Genomic DNA, 17967 nt, shown 5'->3' with positions numbered 1-17967 from the left:
TGTTAATGTTCTCCACACAGGAGTCAGCAGGAAGTGGTATTGACTTCTAATTTTGATATTGGCCACCTGACCGATAACAATGAGAAGAAAGCTAGTGCAGCATTTCCACGAATTTCTGCCGGCCTGGTACACAGAGAGTGTTCAAGTGTCTAAGGTCTGCTGGTGGTTACATGAACACGCACCACAGATGCAGCACCATATGAGGCAGAGGAAATGCAGTGGTTATGTCCTGGGGTCAGGTCTTGTCCCTGCTCATGTGATACTGAGCTATTTCTTTCACTGGAAAAGCCTCATTGGCCTCGCCTGTAAAATGGAGATTAAACAATCTCCAGGGACTCTTTCACCTCCACTCACCATTTTTGTTCAGTAATGATGGCTTGTAGACTTCAAGATTTTGGAATCGAGACAGAAACTAGTGACTTCCAAATGGAAAGACAGAACAGGCCAGGCTGAACAGTGATGCAAGGGCAAGCCTGCTCCTTCCAAGGTCTTGCTAAGCCGTGGGTGGTGCAGCCTGGAGCCAGGGTTCTGCATTCTAAATACAACCTAGCGAGGCTAGTGCCTCTGTCTTGACTTTAGAGTGATTTGCCTTACTTGGTTGTTCAGGGACGTTCTATTCTGGAGGGGTCACGGGCTCTTCCTAGAAGAAGGCTGAAGGCCTCTGCTTATTCGAACATTAAAGTTAGAGCTTGAGTAACAAGTAGAGTGGCTTCTCATTTTTCTCTCACTCTAAATTCAGGAAGTGCTTTTTCCCTATTGCTTGTTCTCTGGATCTTTCTTTTCCTGTGGCAATCTTAAGGATTCTACCCCAAAAGCAGAAGCAAAGCCCTATCTCCCCTTTTCTTCCCCAGAGGTATGGGCTGTACAAGGGGTTTTTCTTGTTAAATTTTAGCTTTCTTAGCTGAGAACTTTTTTTCCCTTCCTCTTAAGCCCATTGCATAACAATCTCCTGTTTTTACCTTTTGCCAAATCCTACACTTCTCACTGTCAGAGGTTACTACAAGTGTTTGAACAGGTAACTTCTACCTTTGAACTTCTATTGCAACAGGTTCAAAGTTTCCAGAGTAGCTTGTTGGCCACTCTTGGGGCAGTACGCATTGGCTTCAGGTGTGGCCTCAGCCCTGAGCTGTGACAAAGGCAGAGGTGCCTGACAGTGGTGCTGGAGCAGGACAGCCAGCTGTGAGGGGTGCCTTTCCTCCACCCAGGAAGTGAGAGCATCCTTACACGGTAAGCTGCACCAACTCTGCCTGCTCTAGAGTTTATGTGTCTGTGGGAGAGCAGGGTTGGGAGTGGTTGGGGGAGGAAGGTGGGACATTCGTCCATTCTCAGCCTAAGGCTCTTTTGACATGAAATTACATTTGGTTGAGTAGTCATCTCAGCTGACTTATATGGGAGGCAGAAGAAAGGAAAAGTCAATTGGAACCCGAGTAGCAACATCAGGGCAACCTGAACGTTGACAGGAATTAGACTTGGAAGAGAAAGTTATTAATTTTACTAAATGCAACCAAAACAGACTTCAAACCTCTAAGGGTTATAGACAAAGCCAGGATACGGGTCTCCATCTTCCATTCTGTGTCACTATGGTTAGAAAGGGCATTTATCAGCTGCTGATGGCAATGATTCCCATGTGGAAGAAAGAAGGAGAAGGGAAGCCTTAACAGACATTTTATTAGGCGCTAGGGTCTCTATAGGGATGCAATATGCGTGACCTCACTGGCTCACCACTTCCTGGGAGGTAGGTAGTATTGCATTTCATGAATAAATGATGTGTGCCTGGGCTTAAACCACATGGCCTGGGCTGTATAGCTGAGATGATGTGACAAGGCTTTGAGTCCTGATCAGTCTGTTGCTATAGGCTGCTGGATGGTGCAGAATTCTTGTGGATTGCCAAACCTTCTGTCACTCTCTCATATCTTGGGGTTGTCACTCGTGTGCACAGAGGATTGAACAGGAATGCAAGTCTGCCAGAACTTTAGAATGACTCAGAATCTTCTGAACTTGAGCATTCAGTTTGGAAGGAAGGAGGGAAGGAGGGAAGGGAGGAAGGAAGAGGAAAGGGGGGGAAAAAAGAGAAGAGAAGAGAAGAGAAAAGAAGAGAAAAGAAAAGAAAGGGATGCAAGCAAGGCTCATCTTTTCCTGGCCCTGACCTCTTTATCTGGTTGGACAAAGAAGACAGCACCCAGGGACGTGCTCACAGTGTTCAAGTGGCTGAGACAGGACACCCATTCTGTCATCCTCTGCCCTCAGCTGGAGGAAGCTTCTTCTTGGGGAGCTGAGCTGCTGAAACGAAGCAAAGCCAAGTGCTCCTCCAGTCTTGAGATGCCCCAGAAGATGGAATGGCAGGGGCTGCCCTCATCTTCCTGTACTTCATCTTTCTCCAGTATCTGAGGTGGGCTCCAGTGAGGCCAAGGGACCAACTCATGTTCTCTGAGACGGAGGCACAGCTCACCCTGTATGTTTTAGCTGGAGCTTTTTAGGACCTCCTCTCTTGTAGGGAGAAGAAATCCTAATCTAGCTCTAGTGAAAGGCTGGCTGGATAAAATGCTGTTTACTTTCGGAGTGCCAGTGAGGTGGGAGGGAGGAATGTGGCTGAGAAGGGGCAGGAAAACTTGTTATTTGTGCTTCTAAATCTAAGAATGGAGGCTCCCATGCCCTTCTGTGGCCACAGCCTTAGGTGAATCCAATGAGACTACAGCGGGTCCTGATACCTGTAAACTAATCCCCGTGACCCTGTCAGGGGACCTGAATATTCAAAAACAATTTTATAATAATTCATACTAAGACATTATCTGCCTTTTCCTCTGTCATGGTCTCTTGTACGTACGGTGGAGTTTTCCAGAAGCTATTAGATGTGGGGTCAATCTGACAGCTTATGTCATATGTGCTTGTCTAGTCCTGTGATTTAAAATGTTTCCAGTTTTAATCTGGGAGGTGAGGGAAGCAGCAGGACATAAAGTCTGAGGAATGAAAAGGATGAGCCGATGTGTCAAAGGGAAAAAAAAAAAGTCTTTCCATCCCTGTCCCTGCCCTTCCTGACCTGATTGTTGGCTTCATCAGAACTGCTTGTGGGACCGAGGCAGGTATGCTGGGGAGAGAGGGTGACACGGCAGCTGGCCTGGGCTGGCCTCCAGGTGCCCTGCATTCTGGGGAGTTCTGTGAGGGCTGAGGTGCCTCAGGCTGGACCTTCCTGCTCTGCAAATCCAGCAGGGAGCAGCGTCACTTCTCTAACACCAGTGGTCTGCGGGGACACCTCGGGTCATTGTTGTTTGTTTTTGTCTTTGTTTTGAGGTGCTCGGGGGAGGAAAGGGTGAGCTGGGTGGATGTGGGCTGGCTTTTATGTCAGCCCTCGGGGGCTGGGGTTACAGTGTTTGCAGATCAGCCAGGGGAGATTTGGCGGCTTTCTTCCTCCTGGTCAGATGCTTCCACTTTCAGTTGTAAAAGAAAAACCAGGAAGTGAAGTCCCTGAGCACGTTAGAAAGCCATGGCCTAACACGGGCAGGACAGGCAGGGCAGACCTGGGGCACTCTGAGCCGGGCTGTCTGCCTGCATGGATGCTCTGAAGCCACCCTGTCCCTGGAGGAGGTAGGGGTGAGGGGAGAAGAGCAGGGACTCATGTGCCAGGAAGGACTCGGAGCCAGGAAGCCCCATTTGCTGGAACCACCAAGAGATGCGGCCCCCTTCACAGGGTAAGGGGACTGAACTGAGGGGGCTACTTAGCAAGAGGTCTTGTGGGAGCATGGGGAGAGGCTGAGAAGGTATCCTTGGCCAGCCTCAGTGAATGCAGAGCTCGTTGCGCCCCAGGCACGTGTCAGTGCTTCCTCTCCCGGGTCTTTGGGAGACACCTGTAAAGCCTCCTTATGAGCAGCTGGTAGTAGAAGGAGGAACGTGGGGCATGGATCCAATTTTCTTTCTCCTGCCCCCCTGGAGAGGTGAACCACAACCGAGACCTGTTTTTCTGGGTCTGAGTGTCCGCCATAGCTTCTCTGCGGGCTGGGGGGTGCCCTCAATCTATATCAAGGACTTGGACTCCTTCCTGGGGTAAGAGCTGATGAATGAATGACTGATAGAATGGTTCTGACGAGGCCAGATCTGTTTGAAGGGCCAAGACCAACAGTTGGATCTAAGGTGACCTTCAAGGACAATTAAGAAGTGACCATTAGGAAGGGACTCCATCATCAGTGCTTACTAGTTTCTGGGGGTATCAAACTTTTTGGTGGTTTGAAAAGAAGGACTGAATCTGTAGCTCCAACGTATAGGTGATAGGTGATCTCCGACAGAGGCAGCATCTTGAAAAATAATGAAATAAAACTAAACTTAATTTAATTTTAAAAGTAAATAATTGATTTAGTAAAATAAATAAAGTGATTTTGCTTGATCCCTTTTGCTACTTTCCCACATGGCAGTCATACTGTGGTGGGTCCTTGTGATTAACAGTGTCTGAGATGAACATAGAATAATCTTGGAAGAGGCAAGGTATAAAATTGGGTAGGAATCACCTATGTGCTAAGCCCAATGAAAGGAACAAAAACCTAAATAAGACAAAAGTCACAAATGCTTGTAAGACAGGCGGAGAATGTAGCGAAGTAAAATAAATAGGACACAATGAGATGTAGGTGGTAGGGAGTCTGACGAAATGCAAGGCAGGCATATGCCTAAAAACACATTTTGACTTAAATTTTGTATATATATATATATATATATATATAAACATTATCCAGGCGAAACAGAATGTGCTGGCCAGGCATTTGACTTCGATCCTAACCTAAAACAGTCTTCTCTCCCATGCTATATTCCAACTCTTTGAGGACAAAAATGCCTACAATATAATCTGTGTATCATCAAGTACCTAAGTGCTAAATACACAGTGTGGCCACAGATTCTACAGGGAGGCAGGTGGTCAGGGAAAGAGAGAGAATCAGGGAATGAATGGAGAGAGGGAAGACGAAGCCAGTTAAGCATCGGCTCACAGTAGATACACTTACATTTAATTAAGACAATCTTATGACATGGATGGTTTCACTATTTTGTTGTTGGGTTATGAGGCTCAGAGAGGCTCAGTAATTTTCTCAAGGTCACAAAGCAGCCAATTGTCAAATGGGGACTGAAGCTGCAGTCAGTCTGAGGCTGAAACCACGCTCTTTCCACTCATGTGTAGAGTTGAGTTGGCCCATCTTCAGATTTCCTAGAAAATTTTATTTGTAATAAGATTCTCGTGTATGAGGACCTGGGCAGATAGTGAGTTCACATACTTAATAGATATTTTTCAGGTTGACCTTTTTCTAGAACTGCAAATAATACAGCTACCATCCATTGAATATATTCTATGGGGCAGTGCTGTCCTTACTGTTCTATGGGGCTTTTCTTTTTTTTGATACTTAAAATAGTCCTGTGAGGTAGGTAACTTTGTTTCATAGGTAGAGAAACTGAGGCTTAGAAAGAAGGAAACTGGACGTGGTATGAAGAGACTGGAGCTGGAATTTGAACTCTGATTCATTTAGTTCTGGTGGCAAGCTATGCCTCGGTTTCTGAAGAACCTAGTTAAACAGGGGCCAAAGAATTAGAAACTGGGAGAAATCCTTCTTTGAAAACCTTCCCAAACCCAAATCCAGAGAGACAAAACAGATTGGGGACTGCTAGGACCTGGGAGGAGAGAGGAATGGGAGTAAGTGCTTAATGGGTCCAGGGTTTTATTGGGGTGATACAAAAGGGCTTGGGACCTAGAGAGAAGTGGTGGTTGTCCAACGCTGTGAATGTTCTAGGTGCCACTAAATCGTTTGGTTTAAAATGGTTAATTTTATGTGCTTTGCACCTCAAACAAAGAAATCCTCCCACCCCTAGACAGGGGAATTTCCAAACCAGGATCTGGCAGTGTTTCAGAAACCAGGAGTGACGTGGCTGCTCCTGTCTGGCTCATATGCCTGGCCAGCGATGTACTGACCTTCATTTGGGGTACAGCCTGGGGTGATTCTTGTGTGGCACCCTGCAAGGGCGATGTGTCCCCAGCTTCCCTGAGTTCACCCATCTTTGCTCCTGTCACACTCTGCTGTGACCTCCTCCAGGTCTGTTTCTCCCCTAGGTGACTCTAACTCTCACTCTTTCTTCCTGCTGGCACAGGGCCTGATATTTCCCAGGCTCTTCCTTAATTCATGTTGTTTGAATAAATACATGAGTTTTGGAAGGTCAGGCAGCCCTTGTACTGCTATGGCCAGGCCATGGTATCCCCCCTTCTTCAGGGGGGCTGGTAGTAGTAGTTCTCTGGGTTTCCATGGGTCATTCTACTATAAGAGCTATGAGGGTTTTTTGTTTTGTTTTTTTTTATGAGTTAAGAGGTTTTGAGGGCTTTGGGGAGAAAGCAGGAGTGAGGTTGCGTCAGGGGCAATGGGTTGGTCAGAGCTCAGAGGTGTACCATGCCCCCTGTAACCAGAAATCTTCTGTTTACACAGAAATGAGGAGCTAAGATTTTTGCATAGAAGTTGAAAGACAGTTATAGTATGAAGACCATGATTATCTCTTCTCTTTTGGGATGTCTCACAATAGAATGCCTGACACTGACAAGGAGTTAAAAACTCCTTGTGGAAGAGGAGAAAGGGAGCTAGTCTACTGAGGACTTTCCATATGACTCACAGTGCACCAGAAGGCCCACCCACACACTATGCCTTTGAAGTAGAGATTATTGCCTTACCCTTTCTTGTGTGCAGTGGAAGGAAACTTAAGTTTAGTGGCATTAAGTAACTGCCCCAGGGCCACACATCCAATAAGTGGTAGTACTTGAAAAGGCAATGGCCTTGACAGTTTGCCCCTGCAAATGAAACTATTGGCAATAAAGCTTATTTGCAAATTGAATCTGGTGACTCCTAACCATTGGCCAAACCAAGTAGTACGAGGGCTGATCCTGCAGAAAGCCCAGATAGGAAGGTCTCTTTCACAAATTCTTGCATCACCCTGTCTTTATCCTGGCATGAGTGACAGGGCCCTAGCACTTTGTTCAGCCTATCTTTTTACAGGCTCTATTATCAAGCCCAGGGGACCTCTGATACTGGTTCTCCTGACCTCAGTGCTCTCATAAATCACTCAGACAGCAACAGGCTTGGGAAGCCTTTGGGGATGCAAGATATTTTTCAGGGTAGGGTTGCAGGACTGTGATCTGTGGGAAGCCTAATGGTAGATCAAGGTTGACTATGTGAGTCTGTGATCCAGTTTAATTTGTCATTCCCGTCACCAGCCTGTCAATTAGTGGCTCAACAACGATCCCATGCTACGTTCATGGACTGAGTTATTCGACCTAATGAGGGCTTTCCTATTCACTACCACGCAGCTCAGTTGGTCAAAGCCTGGCACCCCAATGCTCTCTGGTATTTGTGAACTGAAATGACTCCAGTGGTGTGGTGTCTACACCAGGCCCCAGGCACTGTCTCATTCAGCCTTTTTGGAGGCTTTTTCTTTATTTACCTTTCAGCAAAAAATGGATCCTCTACCTCCATCAGAAAAACCTCTTCACCATTTCCCTTCCCCAAATGTCCTGCTTGTCGTGCTTTAGTGTCTCCAGCCATATTAGCTGTCACCCCACATCTGGGAATCCCCTTCCTCCCTTCCACTGAGGTTCATCCGACCTCACGTGGGGACTGGTCTCTCCATGGAAAAAGTGGACACAGAGAACCAGACAACAGTTGAGAAGGATGGTTTGGTGACAGTGACCCTGGCTGGACTCACAGCTGTGGGTCTATTAGCCAGTGATAGGGTCATCATCCTTGACTGAGCCTGGAAATAGACTATTAATAGTAAGGCCCAGGGGATCAAGGATCACACATCCTTGAGGGTCCGAAGCTCCATATTTCTTCTTTCACCTATTTCAGTCAACACTAGCCTCTCTCTTCTTCAAGTTCATTAGCTTGTGGCTCACACTCTGAATCCTTCTCTAAGTATTTTTGGTGTTCAACAGATCCATAAGTCCCCAAAGGGCAGACACTATGTCTTTTAAGTCTTAGTCTCTCTGTACAGAATAAATATATCTCTCACCACACACATACTTCTCCAGTCTACCAGATGCGTTCAAAGCCAGGGTCCATCCCATAGAGCAGGGGTGTCAAACTCATTTTCACCAGGGGCCACATCAGCCTCACGGTTGCCTTCAAAAGGCTGAATGTAATTTCAACTCCTTAACATTTAGGCAGTAGTTACATTTATACAGTCCTAAAATTATTTCAGCCCTTTGAAGGCAACCACAAGGCTGATATGGCCCCTGGTGAAAATGAGTTTGACACCCACACCATAGAGCATTGTTTGCTGCCTGGGGAACTGGCTTTATCCCCTACCATGAACTCTAAGTGTGCTTTCTGCACAGTGAACACACTACCTAGCACCTAGTAGGTGCTCAAATATGCAAATGCTTGTTGAATGAGTGAACTTTGGCCTCAGCAGGTCAGGCTGCTTAGCCTTGCCCTTGTCATGACATAAAGCCCCTGGCTGTGGCATTCTGGAGGGGGGCTCAGCCAATTCTGCCCACCCTTCCCCTCCGCTCCCCACCCTTGTGAGTATAGGTGCACGTCATGTCGCTGCGGGATTGACTTCCACGACCTGTTTTCTTCAACAGATTCCCTTCCCTAAAGTCACCTTTCTCTGAACTTCTGCCAATGGGGAGCAAAAGGGGAAAGTGACTTGCTGGCACTTAGTGGGTTCCAGCCTTACCTCAGACGCTGTGTTGGGTGCAGTAGAGTCTGGAAGTTTGGCAGCTTCTGTCTACAAGCCGCTCATGGCTCAGTGGTTCACGGAGCCACAGGAAGCGTCCCTGAGACCCAAGCCCAAGGAAAGCTGTCTGTTCCACTTCTCACAACCCTCCTGAGCCCTGGTTCCTGTAGTTTTTCCTGTGCGATTCAGCAGCAAAGATATCCCCAATGGCTATGCACTGGAACCCTAACAATTTATTTATGGGGTGCTTGTTGGCGGGCCAGGGGGACCTGTCCCAAGGCTACCCTCACCGTCTCTCTGCCAGATGCTTTACAAATTGGAACTGTTGAGTGCAGCCTAGAAATTGGGCTAGAAGATCAACATGGGGGAGCTTCACATGGCTTTCCTGTGTTATTTCAACTCTCACAGAATCTTTCCATGGTGTGCAAATGACTACTAGGCCACCCTCGGGGGTTTTAATAGGGTTCTCCTTTGGTGACGTTGTTTTCTTGTCCTGCCCTGCATGAGCCTGTGAGATGGGAAGGGCCTTTTCTTCTCTGCCTGGGACCATCCCTGCTGTGTGTGCTGCAGAGCACTGAGGGCCAGGCCCCTAGAGGAGGGGAGCCACCCGTGTGCCTAGCGAAATGACCCTGTCTGGTGGGAAAGGCTCCTGTAGTTGGCCTGAGCACCAGGGCACTGGTGAGCGGCTGGGAAGTTACCAGCAGGCTCGTAGGTCAGGAGCTTATGCCACAGCCTCTTTTCCTCAGCAATGTGAGACAAATGTTTGCTTTGGGGACTGAAATTTGACCTTTGCTCTGGTTTCTTATCCGCTAAAGAAATAAATGAAAAATGCTCCCACCCCAGGGCTGCTGTGGGCCTGGCTTACTCAACAGCTGAGAAGCTCTGTACAGAACACCAGCACTGGGAAAAGGCCATAGTCAAGTGTGGCTTGGGTGGTGGGCCAGCTGTGCTTTTAGAAACAATGCTGATGCTGTACTCTCAAGGGTGCTTGCATGAAGTGCCGCCCTCCACTCCCGGGGTGGTGGAACTTCCTAAGTCAGCTGCCAGAGTCTGAGGCGGGATGATTTAGAGTTGTTCAGTTTCTGGTTTATTTTTTAAAACCTGCCTATCTCAGATTAAGTGATAAGTGAGACGTACTTGGAAGTGCCACTTTCCGAATGAGAAGTGCTCTAACCTCCCTGATTAAAAAACCAAAACCAAAACCCAAAATCCCCTGCTGGACCCCCAATCCTCCCTCTGTTTTCTTCTTCTATAATACTGTATAATCTGGCAATTGTTCAGGCTTGTTGTCAAACTGTCCCAATAAAACGCAACCCCACGAGGGCAGGGTGTTCACTGCTATATTCCCAGCACCTGCAATGAGGTCTGACACAAAGCCAAGCTCTTATTCATGGTTTTCCCTCTTCCATCGGTCTTTTCCTGGAAGGATTATATTTTCAGCAACATGAAAGCATATACATTGTCTGAGCATTTTTTGTGTGTTTTCTTTCGACCTCCCTTATCAGGGCATACGTATTTGCTTTATCATTTTCCTATTGACCAAGAGTTCCACGGTGTGAAACGCGATGACTTACTTGGCAGCTCTCCTATCAAGGCAGGCTCTCCTGGTCTCCGGCACTATAAACACTCCTGTAGATTTGATGCTGATGAACAGAAAGCTAATACCTGGGACTAGGCGTATGCATGGCTCTGAGCACCCTACAGGGACATTAACCCCTCTAATCATGGTGACGCCCTTCTGAGACAGATTGTGTTGCCGTTTTCCAGATTAGAAACCACACAGCGACTTGCTAACCTGGGTCACGAAGGTGACAACGAAGTGGAGTTTGAGCCCCAGTGGTCTGACTCAGAACCCACATCCTTCACCGGTGCCTTGCACAGCCTCGTGTGACACACTCAGCTGAACTGGCACCTTTCTCTCCCCACAGGGGAAGTTACTAGTAGAGTCAGTAGGTGAGAAGGCACACGTCCTAACGTGTGGTGGAGGGCAATGGGCACATCTCTAAGGAAGCTAGACCAAATTTACACTTCCATGATTAACAGCGCACTTTGCACTATTTCTTCATGGCTAATCGAATGGGCAGGGGACAGGCATTTCATTTAAATTTGCATTTTTGAAACTCTAAGTGAAGTGGAATGTTCCTAACTGTAAGTAACCTGCTCTGCTGTGAACACCCTGGTCATGGCCTCTGCCCTTGGTCAGCCTGGGTTGTGTTTTTTCCTCTCATTGGCTTCTGAGCATTGCTTATTGAGAAAATGAGCTTTTTGCCTGTCTGGAGTATTTAATATTTTTCCCAACTTATTTTTGACTTTGATGTCTTTTCTGGAAAGCACATATTTTTAAAAGTTTTACCTAATTGAACTTGCTGACATTTTTATTTATAGCTTCTAGAATTTGGGTCAGTCTTGAGTTTTCCCTATACCAAAATTATAAAAAAGCTTGTCAGTTTTTTTATCACCAATATTCTTTGACTTCCATTATTTTATATGAAGTCTTTGATCTTGAACTTCCTTTTGTTGTAGGAGTAAAATAGTAATCAGCTTTGTGTATTCTCTCTGAATGGCTGGGCAGTTGTCACCATGCAGTTATGAAGGAGAAAAAATCTACCTTGATTTGAAATGCAATTGAGTACCTAATAATAGAGCTACTGGGAGTATTTCAAGGTGATTTTGCGACATGGATTTGTCCATTCATGACCAATAGAAAACCTCCCAAGCTCTATAGTAAGCCAATTCGTTATGCTTACCTCTCTGCCACCCACCCAATTCTTGTTATTTTTCAGAGTTTTTCTGACATTTTTGTAAGTTTCATTTTTCTGGGTGAACGCTAGGATTAACTTTTCAGTTCCTAAGAAAATCCTGTTGGTCTCTATTAGGGCTGCATTAAATGTATAGATACCTTTAGGGAGATAGGACCCCGTCACAATTTCAAGTCTGTCTTTCCATTTTTCAAGCCTTCTTATATCTATCAAATATAATTCGTATTATAGGTTTTACACATTTCTTCTCATAGATACTATTTTGAATGGCATATTTTCTATTATTTTCAAGTTAGTTATTTGCATGAAATATAAGAAAGCTTTTGACCTTCTGGCTACCTCACTGAGTTCAATTCATGGTTTCTAATGGCCACTTTTTCCTCACAGGGTTTTAAAGTTTCCCCACTAAGGTGTATTTGTTTTTTAATTGAGAAATATGACAACAAATTTTTATCTCAAATATACCTGAATGTTGGTCCTTCTGTCCTTTGAATCATTTTAAATAGTATGAATAGATGAGATTTACTCTTCTTAGGAACCAATGCTTTTCCATATCAGGATTTTATCTGACTGTTTTCTCAGATTATGCTATCTTTTATGTTTTTAGTAATAAAACATTGCATTCAAACAGAAGAGTGAACTGGTGTAAGAAAAGCCCTTAGCTCCAGAGCTCTGAGGCAACTGGGTGAAGGGTCTTACAATAGAATGCATAACTTATTTGCATCCTTTGCATTAAAGAAAAGGCTATCAGATCTCCAAGTACACTCACGAAGATCCTGGTCTGTAAAGTTCTATTAACTATTTGCCATTATTTTGGAATTTGTCTAGAAATATTGACTATGTGGTTAAGGACCTAGATGGTCGTCTCCTAATTTGGGGATGGCAGGAATTTACGGAAAATGACAATGGAGGCTGAGTCAGCAACTTAATGTCCCTCCAATGAACCAAAACTTTCATATACAACCTCTTAAGTCACACGCAGGCCCCCTTTGGAGTCATTATGAGTGGTGAAAACTTGTGACATGGTCTCTAGGAGAGAGTGAGTAACTCAGGATGGAAGAATGTATTAACTAACTGGGTGTGAGAACTTAGGGACTCTGGTCTCCCAATTAATGAGCTTTCTGTCACCACAGAATAAGCCCATACATGCAAGAGGATGGAGAAACCAATCAAATACAAATGAGTGTGCCATTTTCTAGGAGGTGTTAAAAAATGTAATTTAAATGTGTTTTACAGATTAGAAACCACACAGCAGTTTCTAATTACATTTTACATCTTATTATTGCATAGAAAATAATTAGTTCTTCAGTCCTCAAAGAAAAGATAATTTGCTTTATTATCCTTTGGATCCCAGAAACCCAGGGTAACAGAATTATTTATTTCTAGGCTGGACTTTCTGCCCACTTACCGCTGTAGATGACTTACTTTGATATGGTTTATCCTGTAGATTCTACCGAGCCTGGGGGAGTTGACTGATCCTGAGTGGTCCTTGATATGTATAGAAATACATTCCTTTCACCACCCACCGACCCTAACCCTTGGTGAAATATTGATGTGGGAATACCCAATTCAATTTTGGCCAGAATGCCTTTTGATGATCTAGGTTTGGGGAACTTGGGGGTGAGTAGTTTTACTAGGAAACATGGGCTAACTAAGAGTATTAGAACAGACAGTTCTGAACCAGATAAGTAGTCATTTATTCAGCAACCACTCACTGGAAGTTTACTGTGTGCCAGGCACGGGGCAGGGATTGGAGGCACCGTAGTGAAGGAAGCAGTAATCCCTGTTCCAATTAGAACATCAGTGTAGTAGGGACAATGGGTGATAAGAGGCCAGGACTATTTCAGAGAGTGAACAGTGTCAAGGAAAAGGGAAAGCAAGGTCAATGGTAGTGACTGGGGTAAAAAGGGCAATACTAAATAGGGTGCTCAGAGCAAGCTTTTGAGGAAGTGGCATTTGAGTTGAGACCAGACCTATAAGCCATTACAACTATTAAAGATCTGGAGAACAGTGCCCTGGGCAAAGAGAAGAACAAATACAGAGGATCTAAGGTAGAAATGGACTTACCATTGACCAAACTTGAGTATTAGGGTAAAAGGGGCCATTTAGGGTTTTTACCCCCCCAAAATTAGACTTAATGAAGAAATACTATTCCAAACCCACAAAGAAGCAAAACCCAAAGCTGAATATGGGGTGGTCATAACCTAGAAACCAAGGCTGGTCCTGGGAGCTTGCAAGCAGGTATGAAGACAGAAGATGCCTTACCACTAGCTTCAGAGTGAAACGGGTTAGGTGCCAGAAGATAAGCAAACATGGCTATGGCCATCCATACCACAGAATGAGGGAGGGCCCTGGAGTGAATCAAGAGCAATGGCTGAGGACCACTGGGTGTCCTGGGGGAGGGGCAGAGGCATATCACTACGACATCAGGAAGTGGAGGAAGCGTTCCACTTGGGGCCATCCTGGTGTGCCGTGGCTCTCTCGGCCACGTTTAAGTGACCTAAAGAGGAGCTCCCAGATGCAGCACCATGCAACTCTCTTTCCTCTTTTGTTTTTAATCATTGCATCTCTCCCTACCTTACACTTTCCCAATGAGTAGTGACTTAAAGGTAAGAGCAAGTGCCATCAAACCTATAGTTCGCAGGAGTTTCCGTGAAGTGACTAAAACAAAATTGTAACTTGAATGACACATGACACATGACAAAGTGATGGTGGCTTTCCCCCTCATTTATTTGAGCACATTTGTAAGTGTTAACAGATTCTAAGTTTAGAACGCTTCCCAGAGCTTCCCAGGCCAGTAATGGAGAGACCTGACCAGAAGGTCTCAGCTTCTCTCAGACCCTCAGTTTCTCCCATTTCCAGTGGGAGTTACAGGACATGGGCACAAATCCTCTCCAGCGGTAGGTAACATTATAAGGTTAAAAAAAGTGTGTGTTTGTGCATTAAAAGCAAGTCTATCAATATAATGAAAAGACAGCAGAATGGGAGAAATTATTATGAATCATTTTTTCTAAGTGTCTAGTATCCAGGATATATAAAGATCTCTTACAACTCAACAACAAAAAGACAAGCAACCCAATTTAAAAATGGCCAAAGGACTGGACTAGGTATTTCTTTACAGAAGAAATGCAAATGGCCAACAAGTACATAAAAAGATAGGATTGCTTCAGCCATAGGAAGGGATGAAGAACTGATACATAACATCGATAAATCTTGAAAACTAGGCTGAGTGAAAGAAGTCACACACAAAATGTCACACATTATATGATTCCATTTATATGAAATATTCAGAATTAGTAAGTCAATAGAAACAGAAAGTACACTCGAGGTTTCCAGAGCCTGGGTGGAACAGAGACTAGGGAGTGATTGCCTAATAGGTACAGGCTTCCCTTTTGGGGGTGATGAAAATATTTTGGAACTAACTAGAGGTGATGGTTGCACAACATTGTGAATGAACTAAATATTGCTAAATTGTTCATTTAAAAATGATTAATCCTATGTCACTCGAGTTTTACCTTAATTTTTAAACATGTGGGGAGGCAGGGAGGGACCATCTGAAACTTTGCACATATCCAATTTGAATTGGTCAGTAATAGGAAAGTAAGGTAAGCTGTTGCAGTTGACAAATAGGTATATCCTCGCATGTCTTCTTCACTCCAGTGCAGGCAAGGTACTTTCATTCTCGTGAAACTCATCTCGGCATTGGTAAACATCTCCCTTGTTTGTAATGAAGCGACCAGTCTCATTCCATTTGTGGACAGTACAACTGGAGTATGTTTAAAAGAAGTGCTTGTTGACAGACCATGGTCGAGGTTAAACCAGATGTTTTTTTGTTAATCCCAAACCAGACACTGACTATTTGAGCCAATAGTTCAAATTGAGGTTCATAAAAATCCAGTGTTCCAGGTTTTCTAGGGAGAAAAAAAAATCTGACCATGTGGTGACACCAGCTCACATCACTACGTGGTAACAATCAGTCAAGGCTGAGAGCAGGTGATGCCTCTCTCTCTCTCTCTCTCTCTCTCCCCTTCCCTCCCTCCCTTCTTCCCTCCCTCTCTCTCTATCTCCCACCCTCCCTCCCTCGGTATCACCTGCCAGCCTGTTTGCCCTCCCTTTTCCTCCCAACCCATACTGCCACAACTGAACATAAACTTCACCTTCAGACCCTCTTTTGAAGCTGTTGTTTGCAAAGTCTCCCGTTAAATCTGCCATCTGCACAAAGAGGGCAAAGTCCTCAGTGCAACAATTTGCTCCCATAGCTGAGAAGGGGGGTTCAGAAAGAATCTCTTAATTCGATGATGGCATTGGGGCAGAGAGAAGAATTCTAGAGCATAAGATACTACCGGACAGGTGGCAGTGTCCCAGGCTGAGGGGAGGGGCCGACAGCGGGCAGGACTGGTGAGCACAGAGCAGGCCTTTCCTCCCTTTGGCACTGCTGTCTGCTCTGCCAATTTCACAACCTTCCCTTCCCCGTGGGGGTTGGGGTGGCTGGCCTCAGCCGCATGTTCTGGATGGCTGACTCCTGAACAGGTTCTGCCTCCTGGAGTGTTACTTCACCTTACAAGTCCAGGTAAGGCTGGATTCAAAAAAGCCCTGCCCTCAGAATCCTGGCAGGTAGTCACAATAGCACCTATTGTTGCATAAGCTGGCGAGCACCTGTGGGGCCCTGCTTTATCTTCTTTTTCTTCCCCTAAACACAAGGTGGAAAAAACCAAGGAGGGGGAGACAGGCATCACAGTATCTGGAAATTCCTCCATAAAATGGAGAGTGACTGCTCCAAATTCAGGGGATAACCAATCAGGGGGCAGAGAAATGATGGGTGACACAGGGTTTCTTGAGGCTGCTCTTGGTCCCACACAAAATTCCTAAGTTTTATAGCCCTGGTGATCATGGAGTGAAGTGAGTTCCCTGATGTAAAAAAGTTCTAGATGCCAGCTAATGGCAGCTGCCCCACAGCTCTAAGGGTGACCATGATCTTGATCTGATTAAACTTTTTATTGGGCTTGCTTTGCTCTTTTGATTTTGAATGTGAATGTTTGGCCTCTTCTCTGAGATATTTTTCCATTGGGCACTGCAGCAAACTTTGAAGAATACAAATTATGAACTTCCTTTGCTGTCACCTAGGAGGTGCCAAATTCGGTCTCCTTGAACTTGTTCCCTATAAGAAAATACTGAGTTGTGGGTTTTATAGAGTGTAATGGGGAAGCAGCGAAGGAAATGGTAAGTAAACTTGGAGAAGTCACTTTACCCCTGGGAGCTTCTATGTTCTTACCTGTAAAGTGCTTCTTCATGGCATTTGTTGGATAAAATTAGGTACAAATTCATACAAACAACTCATTCTGGATCTGGTCCAAAGTCTGTGGTCCAATTCTTCAAAAGGTCAAAACTCAAAACGTCAGAGTTTGGAGTGAGGAAGATTTATTGATGAGATAGTGCCAACTGAGAAGATGGGAAACCTAGCGGTTCTCCAAATCCATCTTAAGAAAGTCCAGAGTTCAGGCTTCTTGTATGCAAGGGAAGGAAAACGGGAGGGGCTGTTTTTGTAAATCTCAAGCTGTGAGCAGAATTCCTCTAACGATTACCATGTCTATATGCAAGACAAAGCAAGAGCTATTAGTCTGAAGGTCATGGGAACAAGGAAGGCTTGAACAAGATGGAGTCCGAGAGACAGAGCATTTCATTCTGTTATAAGCCCAGGATTTGGCATATATAGTCAGCGCTCAAGAAAAGCTGTGTTGCAAGAAGCCTTTGTTGCTGTTGTTTCTTGAGATCACTTCCTGGCTCAAATCTTCCCCACGTATCTGTCACCATGTTTAGGCTCATTCTCCAGCACTCTTTCTGCATACCTGATTCAAGTTGCCTCCAGTAAAAATGGTTCCTGCAGACTCCCTGGAGGAGAGGATGTTGGATGCAGCAAATTGTGATACTGTTGATCTCTGAGCCCTTCCTGATGCTTTAAAGAAGAGAAAGCAATGAGGAAGTCATATCCAGCCAACAAGAAATGTCCTTCATGCAGAACACTTGATTTCTAAAATCTGTGGTGTCACCTCTATAGAGGTTCCCTTTTCTGTTTCGTTTGTGCTACAGAAATCCAGCCAGAAGAGTCCTTCTTGACCCTCCATCTGCCTGGGCAGGGGGAAGCTCTCTGGAGCACCCCCCTCTGACTACCAGCTTATGTTGGGTCCAAAAGGGCTTCTCCTGGGCTTCGTGGGCTGGAAAAAAAAGGACAGTCATTTCTCAAAATTGTCTGGGAAATGATTAACTTGTTTCCTTTGATCCTTCCCACCTTGTGGGAGCACATCAAGTAGCAGTGGTGGGAAGAACACGTTCTATTATTTTCAACATTGCTAAGGTAAACAGTGGGAGAAATTCTGCTACTAGAGAGGTCGAATGCTGGCTGTTTGGAGGATTAGAAGCTGTGTGTGCATGGTTGTGTGTATCATCTTCTGTAAACCTAGAACTATTGAGTAAAAAGATACAGCCATTCCCACTAACTTTTTGTTTCCTTCTCTCTCTCTCTCTC

General features: G+C 45.1%; 1 protein-coding gene across 5 annotated transcripts in view; it reads left to right on the top strand.

Moving 5' to 3' along the window:
* Positions 1 to 983: 983 nt before the first annotated feature.
* ACSL5 (acyl-CoA synthetase long chain family member 5) overlaps positions 984 to 17967 on the top strand; it is a 40729-nt gene continuing 23745 nt past the window's right edge. Inside the window, exons 1-2 of one of the 5 annotated variants that reach the window (XM_045191368.2) lie at positions 1078 to 1227; positions 17262 to 17796. Coding sequence is in view for 1 of the 5 variants with exons in the window: in XM_071221154.1 (XP_071077255.1) it covers positions 3668 to 3686 (19 nt within the window). In the remaining 4 variants the exon portion in view is untranslated. Of the gene's footprint in view, positions 1228 to 2201; positions 2390 to 3376; positions 3687 to 17261; positions 17797 to 17967 lie in introns of those variants that run through there. The other 4 variants (XM_045191367.3, XM_045191366.3, XM_045191369.3 and 1 more) reach the window with 4 other exon arrangements.

Source organism: Desmodus rotundus, chromosome 4 (assembly GCF_022682495.2).
Source record: "Desmodus rotundus isolate HL8 chromosome 4, HLdesRot8A.1, whole genome shotgun sequence".
NCBI lineage: Eukaryota > Metazoa > Chordata > Mammalia > Chiroptera > Phyllostomidae > Desmodus > Desmodus rotundus.
This window is presented reverse-complemented; position numbering and strand designations above follow the sequence as displayed.